At 45.7% G+C, this 19,591-nt stretch overlaps 6 protein-coding genes across 6 annotated transcripts; 2 read left to right on the top strand and 4 right to left on the bottom strand.

The window, feature by feature from the left end:
* Positions 1-566: 566 nt before the first annotated feature.
* On the top strand, positions 567-4,177 carry FOIG_16279 (uncharacterized protein; the record flags this gene model as incomplete). The annotated part of the gene is made up of 7 exons (XM_031217713.1): positions 567-1,054; positions 1,100-2,724; positions 2,790-2,969; positions 3,033-3,092; positions 3,145-3,287; positions 3,343-3,400; positions 3,450-4,177. The coding sequence occupies 7 exons, from the start codon at positions 567-569 to the stop codon at positions 4,175-4,177; spliced, it is 3,282 nt and encodes a 1,093-aa protein (XP_031052577.1).
* Positions 4,178-5,208: 1,031 nt separating this feature from the next.
* Positions 5,209-6,212, bottom strand: FOIG_16278 (uncharacterized protein; the record flags this gene model as incomplete). Its single annotated transcript, XM_031217712.1, has 3 exons — positions 5,209-5,466; positions 5,527-6,120; positions 6,195-6,212. The coding sequence occupies 3 exons, from the start codon at positions 6,210-6,212 to the stop codon at positions 5,209-5,211; spliced, it is 870 nt and encodes a 289-aa protein (XP_031052576.1).
* Positions 6,213-9,320: 3,108 nt separating this feature from the next.
* On the bottom strand, positions 9,321-10,121 carry FOIG_16277 (uncharacterized protein; the record flags this gene model as incomplete). The annotated part of the gene is made up of 2 exons (XM_031217711.1): positions 9,321-9,731; positions 9,795-10,121. The coding sequence occupies 2 exons, from the start codon at positions 10,119-10,121 to the stop codon at positions 9,321-9,323; spliced, it is 738 nt and encodes a 245-aa protein (XP_031052575.1).
* A 1,560-nt stretch (positions 10,122-11,681) lies between these two features.
* Positions 11,682-11,925, bottom strand: FOIG_16276 (uncharacterized protein; the record flags this gene model as incomplete). The annotated part of the gene is made up of 2 exons (XM_031217710.1): positions 11,682-11,820; positions 11,864-11,925. The coding sequence occupies 2 exons, from the start codon at positions 11,923-11,925 to the stop codon at positions 11,682-11,684; spliced, it is 201 nt and encodes a 66-aa protein (XP_031052574.1).
* A 1,016-nt stretch (positions 11,926-12,941) lies between these two features.
* On the bottom strand, positions 12,942-14,426 carry FOIG_16275 (uncharacterized protein; the record flags this gene model as incomplete). The annotated part of the gene is made up of 1 exon (XM_031217709.1): positions 12,942-14,426. One exon carries the CDS (start codon positions 14,424-14,426, stop codon positions 12,942-12,944), a length of 1,485 nt encoding a protein of 494 aa, XP_031052573.1.
* Positions 14,427-17,166: 2,740 nt separating this feature from the next.
* FOIG_16274 (uncharacterized protein) lies at positions 17,167-17,391 on the top strand (the record flags this gene model as incomplete). Its single annotated transcript, XM_031217708.1, has 1 exon — positions 17,167-17,391. The coding sequence occupies one exon, from the start codon at positions 17,167-17,169 to the stop codon at positions 17,389-17,391; it is 225 nt and encodes a 74-aa protein (XP_031052572.1).
* Positions 17,392-19,591: the final 2,200 nt, after the last annotated feature.

Below are 19,591 nucleotides of genomic sequence, written 5' to 3'. Positions count from 1 at the left end.
ACACAGTCGCCCATTGGGAGTGAAAAGATAAGGCGGCTGGCGGAGATCCCGAGCCTAGGATTAGCTTTTAGGCTGACCAACCCAGGCACAAATACACTCGCTGACCACCCCTTTAACTGCAAGGTGCTCGCCCTGTTTTGGAGAGCCAATTGACTAGAAACGCGTCGCTGGTCAAATGAAATCTGGCCGCCCTGATGTGATAGTCGTTGGCCTGAACAGGCGAATAGTTACTTGCGCAAGTATTCTGTCCTGGCATGGCTGAATGCAGTCATCCAATATTTCGTTTACCGTTCAGGGTTTGACCAATCTCTGCTTCAGTGGCTTTCCTGGCTGGGGGGGGACGATAATGCATTCGTTCCGACCGAATGACCAACCTGCAGTCTTGGCAATCAGGCTCGGCTCAGGCTTGCTGCATTTACCCGGTATCCGGCGATACTTAAGGTGTTCTAAGTAATGCTTTTAGCTAACAGTAAACAAAAGATCATATTGTTCAGGTTTTATTCACTGGGCATAAACATTACTATTTACGGAGGGATCTACCGATGGCAGCCTCCGATCAAGCAACCATGTCTACGTCTCCCGGTGATGTGCTTACCGCCAGCCCTGCGGAAGCAGGAGCGGGTATAGCATTACCATTGTCTGCGGATACAGAAATCTCAGGAGAGACCAATACTTCTACCTTGCCACAGGGGCCCGAAGAGGTGACAGCATCTGTGGAGATAGGGAATGGAGAAGAGCATCAAGAAGCCAATCACTGTCCAGAAAATGATGCGTCTAAGAAGGATAATCAACAGCAGCCTGATATCGAAAACAATATTGACAATGACCTTCTCGAGGGATCGAAGGAGGCTCATAAAGCATTTCTTGAATTTTTCGAACAACTAGATAGGAGTTTCTATCCCCATAATCAGTATAGCCGCAGCGCAAGGAGGGTTGGCCGTGCGCAAGACCTGATCCAGGAATATGAAGCAAGAATGCCTCTCAAATGGAGAATTGGACAAGCGAGAAAGCGTTCTTTCGTAATCACGGCGTACTTCCGGCTTTTGGAAGACAGGTAATGGGTTTACTCTGTTAGTAGCTAACACTAACCATCTTACAGGCTTTTTTCGCTAGAGAGCCAGTCACCTGAGGATGGCCACTCGTCGTCCGGAGGAAGTTCCTCTGACAATAATAATGGCGAGGGTTCAGATGGCGAGGGTTCAGATGACGATGATGAGGCAAATGACACAATTTCAACGTTGAATAGAGTACCATGGTCAGAATTCAAAAGAAACTTCGAGGAAAATAAGGAGCCTAGCCAGAAGCACGTCATCGACGTACTGATGGATAATCCCGTGATTCCGCACGAAGTCTGGACCGACCAGGTTGCAAGAAGGCATCCTCAGCATCTTGTCCATTTTAGGCGCCGAATGAGGCCTTTTCCGTTCGAAGAGCAACTCATTTTTGGCGACTTCGACGATCCCAACGCAGCTCATCCTAAGACCCGGGTCGAACCATCTAAATCCACAACTACAGGCCAACCTCCCCGGGATGCGTATTCCCCGATCCCAGACCGAATCCGCATTAACGGAAATTCTTTGAAGCTACTTCTTGAGAAGGCCCTTGAAGTCGATTTGGCCAGTCCTATCGTATTTCTAAAACCTTTCAAAGTTCTTGTCAAGTATGACGGACAGATCAGAAACCTCCATCAACAGCTAGAGAAGAAGTTTTCTCGGGACTGCGCAGAGCCGCCGACAAGTTCAAACAGGCCAGAACCTTCGCAGACCATTGGCAGCCGATACTCAAACGATGACGGGGAAGCTTGGAATTCGCTTTTGGATGAATATGGGACAAAACAAGCCTTCAGACAGCTGTCCTGTCTTGTTGAATTCATGAACAAGGATCTCATTCCTCTCAGATCTTTTGCAGACTCCACAGCCACGAAGATCGCTTTTTCTGATCTATGGCATATCTTCCAGGCTGGCGTTACAGTTGTCACAGCCACTACGCCTATCGAGGCTTACCGAGTACTGCATGTTACTGGTGGTCGTCCCTACCTCTCACCACCAGAGGACAAGGAAAACGATGAGGAAGCCACTGGCATGAATTTATATAAGGTTCCAGCAAAGTCCAGCGATTTTATTATTACGTGTTACCAAGTTGGGTTTGATGGAGACAAGTTTGGCCCTATTGCTAAATCCTTCAGCATTCAGAAGTACAACGGGTTTCAAGACATCAGGTTGCTCCCCATATACCCCATGAGCTTTGCTGAAGGTCCAGAAGAGTTGTCAAAGAAGCTTTCTGGAAACGGCAAAACCTTCATCAAGCTATCCAATGTCGGACATGTTCTATATCGCGGGCCTAACTTACACGAAGCCGAGGAGATCGATAGCGAAATTATCATTGACTTCCGCGCCGCCCTATGGGATAACCAGGAGGAGGACAATGGATGGAAGGAGAAATATCAAGTAAAGTTTGGCATACCGACTCTGCCCAATGCCAACGAGGCCGAGGTGACCATGATTTCGCGAGGTGGCTGCAAAGAATCCATGTGCTGCGAAAATGATAAAATTTTCAACGACTTGGACCTAGATCGCACCTTTTTGGAAGATTACCTCGCAAAAAACGAGTTTTTGACGACAGATACTCGTTACCTGACGGATGACCCTCGCCATATCCCCGAAGATGACTTAATTCTTCTTCCACGTCAACTCTTCGCATTTGTCCTCAAGGATCGAAAATGGGGTAGGTTGCATGGATTAAGAGTGCCGCTTTTTCCTCTCCTTGTTGTTGCTAACATCTCTTACCAGCCGTCGTGGACATCAACAATATCACTGAATTGCCCGAGTCCACGAGCGAGGCATGGAAATCCCTCGTTCTGCCCGGTGGCCACAAGGAAATGGTCTATTCTCTTGTTCAGTCACACTTTCGAAGCAAGAACCTAGGAGTTGCGGAGGCTGAGATGCAAGCAGATTTGATCCGCGGAAAGGGTACATATTTCTACCTTCTTGAGGCCTTCTCTTACTAACCTACCTTTCTTTCACCAACTACAGGCAAAGGCCTTATCGTACTCCTCCATGGTGCCCCCGGTGTTGGAAAGACCTCGACTGCCGGTAGGACTAGACTTACCTATCCACGTGACTACGAAACTAACATAAGATGTAGAATGTGTAGCAGACTTGTGCCAAAAGCCTCTCTATCCGATTACTTGTGGTGATCTCGGTATTACCGCCGAGCAAGTTGAAACTCGACTGAAGCGAATTTTCGTTCAAGCGCAGAAGTGGGAATGTGTTCTTCTCCTTGATGAAGTATGTAAACCCTGTGTTTATAATTACACTCAGCATTGGCTAATGTCGTAATAAGGCAGATGTGTTTCTGAGTGAAAGAACTAATGATGTTAAGCACAACAGTCTTGTCTCAGGTCTGTTAACTTTCACCTCGAATGTAGCTACGGCTAACCATTGAAAAAGTCTTCCTTCGTATTCTCGAGTACTACAAAGGAATTCTCTTCCTTACCACAAACCGAGTCGGTCGCATGGATGAAGCATTTCGGTCTCGAGTTCATGTCAGCCTTTACTACCCGCCCTTGGATGAGAAATCCACGCTGGACATATTCAAAATCAACATTCAGAGAACCCAAAAACGTATGGGGGATAAGATGAAGATCGATAACGTTAGCATCGAAGAATTCGCGTATGATCATTTCCAGGGAAACCACCAGCGCGTTCGTTGGAACGGAAGACAGATCCGCAACGCCTTTCACATTGCCGTCGCGCTCGCCGAGAATGAGGCTATAAACAAAGCCAACAGGAAAGAAAAGAAGAAGTACCGTGCTCCAACTTTACGCGCAAAGCACTTTGATACTGTTGAGCAGGCTTCAAGCCAGTTTGACAACTACCTGAAATCCGTCTTGGGGATGGGACAAGCCGACCGAGCGAAACAGCAGGGTCGCCGCAGAGACGATTGGAGCCAGGAAGTGTCTCATAATCGAGGCGAAAACGATGAGCCAAAGACAAAGCGATCTTGCAAGAAACGAAGAAAATACAATATCTCTAAGTCATCAGATGACTCAAGCAGCGAAGAAGAAGCCCCTAGAAACGATGGCCAGCAGAGCTCGTCAGAAGAATCAGAGTCTGAACGAGAGGCTACTATTAAGAGAAAGAAGAAGACTGACAAGAAGAAGAGGAATAGTGGTTAGCTAGCTTCGTTGTTGTGTTATTTTGTGGAATGGAAAGGGAAAATAAAATAAACAAATTCTCAAGTTACATTAAATTAAGTTAAAATAAATAAATAAATAAGTTATTATTTAAAAATAAATACTAACTAAAATACATCTTATAAGGAATATCTTAAGATAAATTTAGCTATTACTTTATGGGGTCTCGGGTAGCTCTTTAAATACTGTGGATCTTAAGATATTAGTCCCACTCCCAGGATGCGGAGTAATTTTTCTGCGCCAAGAGCTCAGTTCCAGGATAGGCAATTATCATCACACCGCCCTCGAAAAAAGCGGCGCTCAGCAGGATTCGAACCATGACCTTCAGCACAACTATCAGAAATCCTCAACACCACAATTGCGGGCACTCATGCATCACAGGATGTCATCTTCAACGGACTGTCATAACAGCGCACCCTGCGCCAACTTGCGTTTAATTTGGAAATAAACAAATACCTGCTTAACGAGACCCGCGGTATTGTAATGTCCCCACGAATATGCTGTCAAAAGATCTAGTAACATTATGCCCCTCGCAATCCCATTAGCAGAACGTCTTCGTAGAGCAACATTCAATTGCCGACCCAATGTCTGCCAACAAGCACTGTTGAACAAGCTCTAATGCTGGTAGTCTAACCAGTTCTGTAGACAGAACTCCGCAAGACTCAACCAAGTCTAACTAAATACTGGGTATTGTAATAATATTTCCCCAAGCCCCTGCAACGCCAACATATCATCAAGAAACGTCTACATCTTGTGCGAGTCATTCCCCGGACGCCAAAATGTCATTAACCAGCGACCGCAAGTCATTCACCTGCTCAACCGACCTAGCCCGCAAGGTCTTCCAGCTCACACGCTGCAGACTCTGCAAGCATATCGCCGCGCCCAAGTCCTTCTCCTCATCAGTAATATCCTCCACACAACCCGCAACACCCTCCTGCATTAGCGCAACTGTATACTGGAGCGCAGCTCCCTTATCTGCGTGGTCATCTACCCTCTTTTGAGCCGCTGCCATATCAGCCTCTGCTTGTTCGGCTTCGCGGTTCGCCTCGTCTGATGTCTGTTTTGCGGGCAACCAGCGCCTCAAGCTCGGTAAGTGCGACCGCGGACTTTTGGGCTTTTGCGCTAGCGATATTACGGTTTGAGATGGCTTCTTGAAGGGCCTCCCTCAGAGTATCTGTTTGGTTGATGCGGGCCTGTGCCGCGTCGCGGTCGGTTTCGAAGAGTTGGAGGCGCTGTCGGTGTGCAGTGATGCGCTTCTGGTATTCCTCGATCTGTAGCTGTCGAGGACTAGATTGAGCTACTCAGCGCGGGATAATTGTATGAGTACTTACGGGACCTCTTGCTTCGGCGCTGGAAGAGACGATGCCTCGAGAGCCTTCTGCGTCCTCTTCATCCTCTCTGCCATATGTGCCTCCTGCTACAGCCTGGGGCTCACGTTCGGTCTCGGGGTTCTTGCGGTGTCTTTTGTGAGGTCGACCCTTGGATGGTGATGAGGTCATGTGTGCATCCCCGTCAGAGTCTGCGACCTCATCCTCGCCGTCTGGCGGTTCACATCCCTGCGACTTCCCCCCGATCTTTAACTTAATCCTGGTGACAATACCGTTGCTGACTACACCCTTGGCAGTCTGGTCCCGGTTCGCCTCTTCCTTGAGGCGAGCTACTAATTGCTGCACTGTGATGCCAGCTTTTCCACTCTGGGCCAGCTTGAAGGTAGTGGCGAGCTGCTCAAGCAGGCTCTGTCCCCAGCTCTGAGGAGCATGCTTGCTAAAGAGCTGCGACGGTTCAGAACCGGCTGCTGCACATATTCGCTCCTTGGCCCGTTGGACTCGTTCGGCACCGATCTTGTTCTTGTTCTTTGTTGACTGCGGGGGCGGAGTTGGTCCGGCCTTAATAATGTCGGCTATGGTTGGTGAAGATACGATCGTCTAGATACTCTGATGTTTAGCGCGTACGCGATTCAGATCGTGTTGCAGGGATGCCTTGACGTAGTTGAGATTACGTGTTGCTCATAGCTCATCCAATTGGCCAAGCTGGTAGGACCGGCTAAGGTGGGAACAGGACCCAATGCGATTCAAGGGCCAGGCACGCTACCTGGTGCTTCACCCCGGGCAGACGGTGTATATCCCCCCAGGCACCATACACTACGTCTTCCGAAGCTGAGCGACCCGACCCTCATCACGGGCGGCGAGGTACTTACATGGGCTGGGCTGAGGCGATGGCTGTGCCTTCTGAAACACCAGGAGCTCAGTTAGACAGAGCCGGAAGTCACCACGGACGAGGCAGGGGACTGGGTCACGTCCCTTATCGAGGTCGTGAAACAGCGTCGAGAGACACAAGACTAGGACAACATCCCTGGCGGGCGGGAAAAACTTGAGCTTGCGATGAATACACTCGAGGTTGGTTCTGCAATCGCACCCACGATATGATGGGGAATTTGCTAACGCGGGCTCGGTAGAGATGGAACGATTTCACGACAATTGACGACTTTTTTACATTTCAGGGCTGGGGCCCGAACGTTTTCTTGTGAAGCATCATATTTGCACGGCGTAATGATTGGAATACCGCATCAGACGGGGCGTACAAAATTAGCGGAATGGACACGAAAACAGGCTTACATTGATACCCATAATATCATTGGATCTGGGGAAAGATAAGGAGTAAATGAGTAACAGGGGCATCGCGAATCCCACTGTTTTTAAGGGAGTTTAATGAAGCTTGATTTATAAATAGCTTGAGGTTAGCTTAAAAATACCCTGCTATAGATCGATAATCGTGGAAAGTTTTGCGATGATCGCCTACTCTAGCTCTGACATCGACAAAATCATCCGTCATTGTCTGGAACTGATTACTTCGTTGGTATATTACCCTAGGCAGCACTGATACACTAACTCCTTCATTATCGCACCCTATCTTCCCTGCTTCTTCCTCGGTTTCTGCCAGGCCCGCATTCATCTAGCCCGACACACCAGACAGTGTGTAAGAAGAGATAGCAATCAATCTGGTGCTGGTCGCAATGTACTTAGTCATGAGCTGAAGTCAATCCATTGTTCAACAACAAGAAGGACTTATCAATTGAGTGGGATGTACGCGGCCATGAACACAAAGTTGCCTGCTGATCGAAAGACCACGTAGTGATAGTACCAACGCAGACTCTTCCGAATCAATGTCTCTTAAGCATTCTAGTCCAGTCATTAAAGCTAAATTTCCGATTCATCGGCGGTTTCATTCTCACTACATGCAAAGGGATTGAACGTATGTGTCCCTGGAGTATCCGCCGTGGTAGAAGCTTCGGAGATGACAATTCCCTCAAGTACTAGGCCCCAGTCAGTAAACTGCATGTTGTGAATAATTCCAGTTGAGTGGAATTACCATTATAGCCCATGTAAGATGTAAGGGATGCTCCGGCCGGCCCTGCTCCCACTACAAGGAATTTCGTTCGCACGTCGAGGCTCATGGCGGAGTGGTATGTTGAAAGCAAATGGAAGTTAGGTTGATTATGAAAGGCGCTAGGAGAACTTGATAAGTTGGAACAGCAGACTTAACTTCCAGGGCTATATAAAGGAAAAATGCAAATGCCATGCTTTGAATGGTTGGTAGTATTCGCTACTCGCGATCAACTCGGCTCTTTGTCCATTGGTCTCAAGATTCATTCGTGTAATCAGTGGGGCGTGGAATTCGGCACTCCTTGAGGTTCGGGGAGCTTTGTGGGGGTACTTTATGAATTCTTTGGCTTCCGAACAGGGTTTGAAACGTGGTATTGCGGACTATCCAAGCAGCAAGAACTGGGTCAGATTGGATGATAGAGGATGTATTTGTTTAAATAAAACGAAAGTGGAAGTTCAAAACTTATCAAGCTTATTATAGTCCCTACTATAGCGCAAGAAGGATAAACTAGCCATATTCTAAGAACAGACTTGCAGGTTTATTACTTGGATTTTTGTTTATGCTGGGATATTGTCAAGTGGCGTGATGCCTATACAGTAGGACCTTTGAAAGATCTGCGGGATTATACGCGTCGCTAAACATAAAGATATTGCTTTTAGGCTTCTAGCGATTTGGCGGCAGGTGCAGTATGACATAGACTCCACCAAGCTGATCATGGGAAGGTCAACGTATTGAAATGGCCTAATTAACTCGTATAAAAGGATCTATAGCTTAATTAAATAAGTATATATTAAGCAAAAAGCGATATTTCAATTCGGATAAATACAGTTATAATATATAGGTAATGTCTCTTTGTCCATTTATTTACATATATTTCCTCCTGATAGGGTTCCATACCAGGTCTTCCTCATCCTCGTCTTCGTCCTCGCTCTCCTCGCTCTCCTCGCTCTCTTCGCTATACTCAATGCCCTCATGATCATCGTTCTTCAAGTATAACTTCTCAAGTTCTTCCGCAATAATTTAGTCTGCATCTTAGACAAATATATCGCATAGGTCCACTAGCCTCAGCTTGGCAGCTTAACCGGGAGGAATTGACGGGCAAATTGGAGAATCTACGACAGCTGGGAAGCTAGAAGATCGTATCGAAGGCCCTTTCACTTGCTGTTATTTATTGATGCTGATAACTTGCCGCTGTATCTCCTTAAAATGTCTGATGCTGTGCTTCTTTGCCAGGGAAAAACAGATATTTCCAATGAGCCCCTGCAATCATTTCCTGGGAATCATTATGCTCTGGCAGTACCGAGATCTCACTGGCGCTTTGACTCCTGGTAGTGAGATGCTTTCGCGTTGAGCGTGAAGGAAGGCAGGGGCTTACTCGAAGTCAATATATTTGTGACTGGATTCTGTGACCTTATGTTTATGTTCAGAATAAAGTCTCCTTTAAACCTGACAGCCTTTTCACAGTTTATGACTGATATCGACACTCAAGGGCCGTCAACATGAATAATCAAGTAAAGAGATGTATCAACGAGAGACAGAACCTTCGATTTCTTACTTTCTCGAATTCCATAATCCCAAAAGAACGCCGCTGTTGGTATGCTTTTCCGTGACCCCACCGAGCTTTCCATCCATGTTGCTGCAATTTTGAGTCTCCCACCAGTTGCAGGCCATGCTCCTTGTATCTTTCGCCGTTGGTTGTGTGTCAAATATTCTGATTCTGCTAGAAATGAAAGCACCCCTGTTATTTAGAACGCTTGGGGCGCTTTATATCAGGTTGGTTCAACTCGTCGTCGCCGTCATAGTTGTCATTCTTTCGCTTTCTTACGACCTTCCACTTTGTTGCTGGATTATGCATCTTGCCGATGATATTGTGAATTCGGGGTTTCCTCTCCATTCCAGATAGAAACTCTTCACGTTCGTTGTCAGGCTGAATCAGCTCGTCATCGTTATTATACCTTCGCTTTCCTACGACCGTCCACTTTGTCGCCGGATCATGCAGTTCGTCGACGGTATTGTGAGCGTCGTATTTCTTCTTCATTTCAGGCAGACCTTCCTCGCAGATATGTTCGGTATCGACGATAAGAATCGGAATATCCGGGTTGCGGTCAACCCGTCTGTCGAAAAGACTCGCGAGCTCTACTCGGCGACTGAACTCGACAGCGCGGAAAGAAAGGGCTCGAGGCGTGTGGAGGAGATCCTGCCATAGTCAGAGTACGCCAGCCCGATCGATCTCGTTGAAGCGCTGGATTTGAGTGATGCTGGTCTTGAGGGATCGGGAGATCTTGTGGGTAGGGTTCAGTTGATCAAGAAGCTCTTGCATTTGTTCGGCGCAGGACCTGAGCTGATTGCGGATTTGGTCTTTCTTAATCATGACGGAGAATCTTGCGAAGAATGCAGAGAGGCAGCCTTCGGGTGTTTTGTCAAGGTGGCTCATGGGTGAGTTGCGTCTGTGAGCTCCCTGAGGAGGCTCTAACGTGGGTGAGGGACGTAGAGTTGAAATGCAGGCAAAGCAGAATGAAGACTGGTTGAGAGACAAGTCCATCTTGTACCAAGATTCAAGATTGCCGTGACGAAACAACTCTTTGTCTCTGGCACATTTGGTAGTCTTCTGGTGACAACAGGGTTGGCCTTTCTGCCAGTCGTTGTGCCTCATGATAGGACCTTGATTCGTCTGTGACATGACATGGATCGCGCGCTACTTTCGCGACAGATCATGTCGGTGGATTTGAATGGAACTGTCATCTAATTCGGAGGGTCTATCGTCAATGCCGTGGACTTTTGCAGTTGGGCGATGCTAGGCAGATGTCGTTCTCAAGCTATTTCTGGCTATGACCTTGTGTTGAATGGTAGGCCGGCTTTATTGCTCGTGTTGTGTTGATAAGAAAATTTAACTCAGAAACAAGGACCTTAGGTGAGATTCAGCTACTGTCGATGATTTCGAGTTACTGATGAGAAGGGTTTGCTGCTAGTGACAAGGAATTGCAGCTGATATGAAAGATTGCTGATGATAACAAAAGTCTACTGTTTGTAAGAATGAGTTGTTGTACAGAAGAATAGGTTACTGCCGATGCTGCTGACCAGAACGAGTGCTGTTGGTAAGAAGGAATCACCGCTGATAAGAGGCCACTGTCATTAGAATAAATGAAGAACAACAGAAAGTTACTGGTAGTATAAACTAGCTTCATAAGGTATGCAATACTCGCACCAGTCCCGCGTAAGCCTATTAAAGGCAAATGGCAAGATCTCGTGCGGTATTCTATTACCTCTATACCGGTGAATGTACATCAGTATCTTAGCTACTCCTTAAAAAAGGACCGGGCCGCAGCGACACCTGCAAAACGGCGCCAAAGAAGAGCAATGGATCGGTAGTCTCATAACGATGCGTTGCGACTATCCGCTGCTCGGAGTTTTGCAACTTCAGCATTGGTGCGACAGTCTGCAAGGGGGCTGTAGCCTTCAATTGCACCAGTGACCAATCTCTAGCGGCGACGCCCAGTAAGTCTAAACTTTACCAACACTGAGGTACTCACTGCTTCTGGTCAGCATTCACGCTACACTCTTGTGCTGCAAATCTTTCAAGAACCCCTCGGCTGCAGCGAAGGGAGTACTTGTGAACTCATGATCATGGCTTACGGAGTTGTTCCGCAAGGCAATGTTCACACGGCGCGCCACGTTGAGCAGTTTGGAGGGTGAATCACAGCTGCATACACAGAACTGTGACACAAGAAGCTGGGATAAGGCGATAACATTCAGTCACGCGCATTACGCTGTGCAAGACATGCAGGTTCATGATTTCATCTCGACAATTTGTTCGTGATTTCCTCTTCCTGAGTCTATCAAAAAGCGATAAACGTCCAAATTGGTATCATCCATGTCATCTCTCTTTACTGCAGTCCAATATGACCTTTCCTTTTAACTCCAAAAAGTCCAACAAAAATACAGGAAGACCACAAAACAATCAAGCGCGAGCATTTTTAGCCCGGGCGTCCGTGTTGGTGGCGAAGCTCTCGAGCTTCTTGATTCCAGTTGCCATTTCGTCGACGCGTCGATTGAGAGCCTGCATCTGCTCAAGGATCTGGGCGAGGATGACCCGGTCCTGATTTTAGTCCTCGAAGAGGTTGACTTGGTTCGCCAGACCGTGAAGATGGTGGACGACGGTGTCCTTGTTGAACGGAGGAGGAGACAGGGGCGGCTGCTGCTGTGCGAGAGGAGAGTTCATAATGAAGAGGCTGAACGTATCGCTAGTGGTTAGCAGAGTCAGTCTTTGGGCGTCTCTGATCGTACGTTGGTGTTTTTGTGGTTGCGCTTGGTTTTTGATTCAAGTTTTTGTCTTGTTTTGCTGTCATATTGGCATGTTATGCTTGAAAGCTCATCCCACGGAGTACATATTAACAGATTGATGATTCCATTCATTAATTTCAAGCGAAGCCAAATCCTGTTTCTATTGGTTTTGTGCTCTTATCTTAAATTTCTCTTTCATAAAAAGTAACTTAATGTGTTTTATTTTATACGCTTGGTTCTCTTCCTTTATTTTGTCCGATTCATTTGGTCAGTTCCGTATCTCCCTGAAGCGAGGTTGTACTGGGGCGTAGGTGAGATCGGGATCATACTTCCAAGGCACCCAATTAAGTCGCCGGACCATTGCTGTATCTTTTCAGTGCAAAATTGTTGATTATGCCTTACGTGGTAGTTCGTAGTATGACGAAAGAATCTACAAAGTTCCATCCAGCAACTCGCCATCCCGAGTGGGTTAAGTCTCAAGGCATTAATCCGGATGGAACCATTCTGTGATCCGCTGCTATCTGTATCCCGAGATTGTAGTTCTGTGGTTTTGTAATCGACATTGGCACTGGAAGAAGGAATAGTCCGTGACTTCGAGGTGGTCTCTTTTAGATGGTGCTCAAGGTCTTGGGTCGTTAGATTGGCCATTTTTCTGTAGTCTTTGATGACTAGACAAGTTACCGTACGTTTAGCTTCTATATGGTTAACTACCGTTTGTAGAGTTGAGCTTGAGCTGCAAACACCGGTGATGGATGATACAAGACACCATCTTCCCCAATAAACGCTTTACCCAGAAGCTCTTACGATACTAGACTGCTTTCAATATTGAGTAGATTTATGAGGTTAGTCAGCCTGCTATAGATCATCGATCTGTATTGTGGACTTCTACTCTCCAAAAATCTGTGAAAATTTTTAAAACTCTGGAGACCGGAGTCCCTGTCTCGGAATCTATGTATTTGAGTTTCACCTGGTCCCCAGAAATAGATCGTGTGGCTTTGAGCACGGGGACCTTAAGGTGAGGCTCAAGGTCTTTCGTGATTACCGACTTTATGTCTAAATATAGGTAAAGCGATATTAGTAGTTAGACAGGAATGTTTAGGAGCTCCTGGATAAACCACTTGTCTCCAGACGCATTGTTCCCATAGAAGCCCTGGCGTCCATTCGGCAAGGCCAAGGGGAACTGCACAGCGTAATATTGACCCCAAGAGCCGCGCTGCAACATATTTCCCACCTTGTTTCCCTCGAATCGTCTAATCGACCAGCTCATAGTGCTGCTGCTCTGTCCATAGAGATAGACATTGTTGCCAATAGAGTAGGAGAACTGCACATGGTATCTCTCATCCAAGTTGCCGTCAGTGAACTTTTCGCTCAAATTTCCGCCGGGGAGAAGTTCTCTGATAGTCCAGTAATTCCCCTCTACCCGATAGCGGTATAAGTACTGCCTACCAGCGACGGAATATGGAAACTGCATATCATAGGAATACTTATGGGTGCCATTGCTGGTTTGTAGTCCCATCTTGCCGCCAGGTAGGAGCTCTTGAATAAACCACTCGTTGTTGCTTCGGTTCTGGCCGTACATGTATGTCTTGCCGTCAACTGAGAATGAACACAATGACTCGTAGGTATTCTTCCAGAAGCCATTAGCAGTTTCTGTTCCCATTTTACCATCGTCTTGAAGACGCTGGATGAACCAATAGTTGTTGTCTGTATTCATAGCGAACAGATACAGTTGGCCCTCGATGTTGAGGGGAACAGCGATCCGATATGCGTTGTTCCATCGACCGAGTTGTACATCGACAATACTATCGCCGTTTTTGAGTTCGGCGGTAAACCAGTCCTTTGTCCCGGTATTTTGTGCGTAGATGAATTGTCGGCCACCAATCGAGAAAGGGACTTGGACAGCGTAAGGGTTGAACCATCTCGAAAGCTTAACCTCCAGACCCATTGGAACAGTCTCAACAGCATATTTGTCCTTGATTGCCTTCTTATCTAACTCAGAGAGCTTCTCGGGGCTGAAGATAAAGGTCTGGTCTGTCTTCCAGCGTATCGTCCGGGCAACGTTGCGATTCGCCATGGATGACCAGCCTTCGTTGGGGTCGGGATCGTTCATGACCGAATCGCGATCATACTCAGTCAGATTATGACTTTGGCGTACTTTAAAGTCATCATTTGATTCCCCATTGGCAATATTCTTCCACTCAAAGTTGACAAAACTGTCCCGATCGCTGCGACATTGCTCGTTAATCAGGCCAAGCGTGTGACCCAGCTCATGCAATGCTCTACCTCTCCTTTTCCCAGTGAAATATGCCATGCTATCCATTGGGTCAGGAAAGAAAACCTCCTGAGGCCCACCTTGCATTCCAATTGCAGTTTGGCCGTCACCCGGCTGGATGATGACATAGTTATCCTCAAACCGACGAGGGACAAAAGATATGCCGCAGGCTTTCTCCCACTCATCCAGCACCTCACGAACTTTCTTAGTGTGAGGCGGCATAAAGCTAATATTATCAACATATGGGACACATCGGTTCTTCCACAGCTTAACAGGGTCGGCAAGGGCAGGCATATTGGATGAATGGGTATAAAAAGTAATAGCTTCTAATATCATCAGCAGTTGAGTTTAAGTTAAGACCGAATATTTGACATACCTGGGGGTGATTTCTGGTTACTTGCGGAAGAAGAAATATCTCGTTTCTGAGTAAATGTCTGGATGAGATGGTTTCTATTGTGCTTCTACTGTCTCCGGATAACACCCTCTTTATATGCTTAGGTCGTTATCAGCATACCATGCTATCTCCTAGGGGCCTGGAATGTTGCTCGGGCATCACTTCGCTCTCGGGCCAATTATAACCCAAGATCAACTTGGGCATTGCTTCAGATTGGAACACTGACTGGAGAGTCGAGACCAGTGTGTCTGATTCTGTGCAGCCAGTCATATGCCACAAATTAGGGCCTTTGGCCTTCCTAGCTATATGTGTCAGGGAAGCTAGCGAGGGTATTCAGCCAGCCATGTAAGTTCCACTATCACGCTAAAGACCCATGTTGATCTTGATTGGCTTATCAAGTTCTACACGTATGTATGTTTTATTCGCGTGTTCCAATAAAGTTAATTACAATTATCTGCGCTATAATTGCATACAATAGTTCGATGCAATGCAATCCTGTTCAAATTGGGAAACCGGTGTATCTATAGGCTCAGTCACACAATTTAGCATAGACGTTCAGCCAGCCACCAATGCTGAGCTGTCAGGGTTTCCATGTCTCTAAAATTGGGTCATAGTCATGTCAAGGAAGAGGAAAGTATATTTTAAAATGCTGCTGATAAATCTATTCGCTACATCTCAATGCAATTATGTGGCCATGCCAATATACTTCACTGCCTGTTATAATCCACATCTAGGTATCACAAACCCATGACCTGCTGCTCGTATACCAAAACGAATCACTGTCCTCAACTAATTTTTGCTTAAAACAGGGCGCATTTCCCCCCCACTTGAACCCACAAGACTCCACTACTATTTGACACCTAATATTGATTGGAGCATCTGATCATTTGATGAGCAAACAGATCGATCTAGATCAAGCCCGTTGCTACCCAAGAGAGTTACTACTAACTTGACTGTCAAAATGTAGAATGTGTATGATTGGCCCGACTAGCTACCAGTGTGTCAAAGCTCGACTGATACATAAGGAGCTCTGCCCGCCCCCTTTTAGATAAGAATCAAGGCTCTTTTAACCTCTCTTATGTGACCTTCTACTATGAATGCCACATTGATCGAGATAGTTGTAGTATATAATGCAATAGTTGTGGACGAGACACACTAAGGAACAGGCGTTTTAGCCATCTACCCATTTGTTGTCAGTATGGTAAATTGATTGTAGTTACTGTTTGTGTACAAATTGCTAAGGTTGTGAAAAAAGATAGATAAAAAAGATTGTGATTTTATAAAATAGATTACAGCCATATACTCAAGCATACAAGACTAATAAACTACAGCAATAGAAAGCGAACTACGGCAAGGTAGGTAATATGTAAATATAATTATTTCTTACTCAAGGATAAGAGTTAAAATGCTCTAGAATATCTCTAAATGATTAAAGCTAATAAATAAAGTTTAGGTAATAAAAATCACAGAGTAGTAGAATAGTAAGCTTTTTAATTTAGTACTAAGGTCTTAATCTAAATATTATATTTACAATACTTAACAAGCTACCGGAATGACCTGTTAAGTCTGTGAATAAAGATAAAGCAGAGGAAACTAGAGAAAAAGATTACTTCCCTCCATAGTAAGGATAGTGAAGAAATAATAAGTTAGCTAGATGCTGCCTTAAATGACTCAAGATTACATTCCACGGTTTTCCAAGACCTGCCATGTTAAAAGGGTAGAACAAGAAATACAGATAAGTAAGTGGGCTTCTGGCCAAGAGAGAAACATTAATGTAAATGCTTGTTAGTGGCTGGCTGAAATGGAGTTATTTTCGAAAAAGACCATGGCCTAGATGCGCCACTCTGCGCTGATGCTCCTTCTGTTGAGAGGGATGTGTGTGTATTGACTGTGGCTAACCTAGGTCTCGGTCCGGCTGATATACGAGCTAGTTGCCTGAGGCACCATCAACACCGGGAGCGGAATGCCGCTCCGCCGAGCACAAATCGCAGTTGCTGCCGATCAAGTACCTTGATAATGCTATTAATATCATGGCCTATGGTTCATATTTGAGCTGATATCTTAAGATGAACCCACATCTTATCGCACGTGCACCATCCCGATAATGCTTATCTTAGCGTAATTTTCCCATCTTAACCTCACGCTTGGGCCATCTGAAGAGACTGTTAATGACATATTTATCTACAACCAATAGTCTAGAGTCATTTAGCGCCCAAGGCAGAGGCAGACTTGTGTATGGCTGTGCATTAACTAGGTTAATTATGAGATTTAAACTACAGACATACCTTTGCTTTTATGAATTTATCTGCCTAAACACTTAATTACGTCGCTCTACTAGCTGTTATGTGCCAGTCCTCTTGTACATTGTTATGTGCCATTTAGTTAGTGCCTTCCAGCTTAAAGAGGTAGTCATCTCTGTAGCCGCTGTGTTAACTGTGGTGTTAGGTCCTTATTGGCTCAAGACGCGCCGTCACCGTCTTAAGACACGGCATGATTGGCGGATAAATATAGACTCTGATATCTGACAGGTTAGCTACACTTAAAAGGGGGAGGACTTTTTCCCAGGACGAAGCTCAACTTTATTCTTTGCTTCCTGCCATTACTACCATTATTACCCACCACTACTTTAACCAAGCAAACATGTCAAATACTTGCGTTGCAATCGACCCCAATGGTGACACTCTAGTCATCCTTGCAACCAAGCAGGACCCTCCTCCTTCCAAAGAACCCACCGAACCTGCTGGCACTACCAAGTCACCGATATTCATCGAGAAACATTTTCTCTGCTCTCAGAAGCACTTGACACTTGCATCGCGTCGTGCTTCAAAGTTGTTCTCAAGCGCCTTCAAAGAAGCTTCCAAATAAGACGATGGTCTTTATCATTGGAACTTTGGGGATGTTTTCGATGTGCAAGCCTTTGAGGTGGTCTTAAAAATCATATACGGAAAACCCCGCGGAGTTCCTAAGATTGCCGAATTAGATCTTCTATCAAAAATCGCTTCTATTGTTGATGATCTAGAGTGTTATGATGCACTTTCGTTCTGCACTGATATATGGCTTTGGTCACACGGTGCGTTTTGTAAACTGCCGGAAACAATGGATAAGACACTGGCACAACTTATTCTTGTGTCTTTTGTGTTTGCGAATAAAGATATCTTTTAAAGGTGTATACAAAGAGCTGCTCGGTATACCTGCGAGGGCATGCCTACATTTGATCTACTAATCTGCGCAGATATTCTAAGTATGTCGCCTTGTCCGTGATAGCTTATGCTTACAAAGATAGGGCGCATTGAAGAATGCAGGACAGAGGTCCTGCAGTACCTAGTCGATGGACTATATAAGGTCCACGATGACCTTCTTCAGCGGAAGCTGGGATGTAGCGAAGGATGTAGAGCTTTGCTCTTAGGATCTTTGCTACAAGTCATGGCCGCAACCTCCCTGTATCCACGACCCGAATCTTCCTTTTACTCGCTTAGACTCGACTCGATTATCAGTTCCCTGCGCGACATGCAGCCATCGATGTATTACAGTTCAGTAACAGGGAGCCTTACAGGAAAGCATTCGGGTACATGGCTACTACATGAGCAGCTAACATCTCCACCTGCTTCCCAGTCGAATACCGCCACCACCCAATCAACTTCAAGCCGTTTTGGGTCTGGTTCTGGTTCTGGTTTTGGGTCTGGTTCTGGTTTTGGTTTTGGGTCGGGTTCGTCAGGTTTCACTACCTCCACTACAGCTCAAAATACCTCTGATCCACGTTCAGCTTCTAGTGGACTCTTTAGTACTCCTAGAGTTGAGTCTAGGGGGTTCAGCACTTCAACTACCCCCCAAACAACCGGTGGACTTTTTGGTAGAAGCACATCGCCTCAGTCTGCTTTTGCCACCACAGCTACTTCTGGAGAACTTATTGGGACAAGGACCGTGCCTCAAATAAGCGATCCGCTTAGTTCATCTCCTGCTAAGAACAAAGAGGCGCCCAAGAAGCTTGTTCAACACAGCTGTTCTCTGAACAGTTTCATCGATCCTTTGTTGGTTGTAGCAGAGAGTAAGATCCAAGCGTTAAAATTGGATGACTTTCCTTAACCATAGTTAATAGACAGCTAAATGTTGTCTTGCGATGACTACTGTTAAGAATTCTCTATTAAGATAGTAGGTTAACCCATGATTACGGGCTAATCTAATCTATTAAATGTAAATAAAACTACTAGGCATGATGTAATACTTAAATAATGAGACAGATGTGTTATCTGTAGAAAAGTTCTAAAGTATAAAATAATCTTCCTATAGAACTTTAGAATTATAAACTAGATTATTGTAATTGTCTTAAATGATCTATGCTTATTTGAGAAGAGCATATGTGATCTATCTGGGTTAACTTCGAATAGCCTCGAAGCGGCCACACCTTTGAAAATGCGACAGATATCCTGGAAACTTTGCCAAAACTAGCCCCATGCTGAATGGTGATGTATAGGATGCGGACAAATCAAGCAAAAATACTGGCTGTGGTGGCTTTGCGATATCTAGATTAACTGGAAAGAGCTGGATATCCTCGGCTGATATGTCGATTGTATAATTCTCAATCTAGTCGGCTTTCTTAATAAAACCCTCCATCGTGAGGCATGGTGGTTGGCCATTAATCTTCTGGAATTCGATTGTTGGATTAGTATTGCCCAGTTTGCGGAGCTGTGAACTAGTATCATAGACAACTCCGCCAGGTAAGGTTGCCTAAGACCACGATGGTCCAAGTTTTCTATCCTTTGCAGAAGCCTTAAGTTTGTTTTCGCATTTGGCATGACGGCGTTGCGACTTGCTACACTTAGCGGTTTCAACTCTTAAGCCAAGAGCACAATATTCTTTAAGGAGCAATAGCACAGGGAATCTGTTCGCTTCTGACGCCGGGATTATGACCTCTAACCTGCTATTAATATTCGCCTTTTTATGGAGGATTTGGTTAATATTCTGATGTCAGTATTTGTCATAGGCCTGACAGCGAGGCTATTATGTTAGAGCCTTGAGGATGACGTGAATTCTTGCGATAGCAGTCACTATATGGTTGTCTTTTGTA

The sequence above is a fragment of the Fusarium odoratissimum genome (genome assembly GCF_000260195.1).
Source record: "Fusarium odoratissimum NRRL 54006 unplaced genomic scaffold supercont1.73, whole genome shotgun sequence".
Lineage (NCBI taxonomy): Eukaryota > Fungi > Ascomycota > Sordariomycetes > Hypocreales > Nectriaceae > Fusarium > Fusarium odoratissimum.
This window is presented reverse-complemented; position numbering and strand designations above follow the sequence as displayed.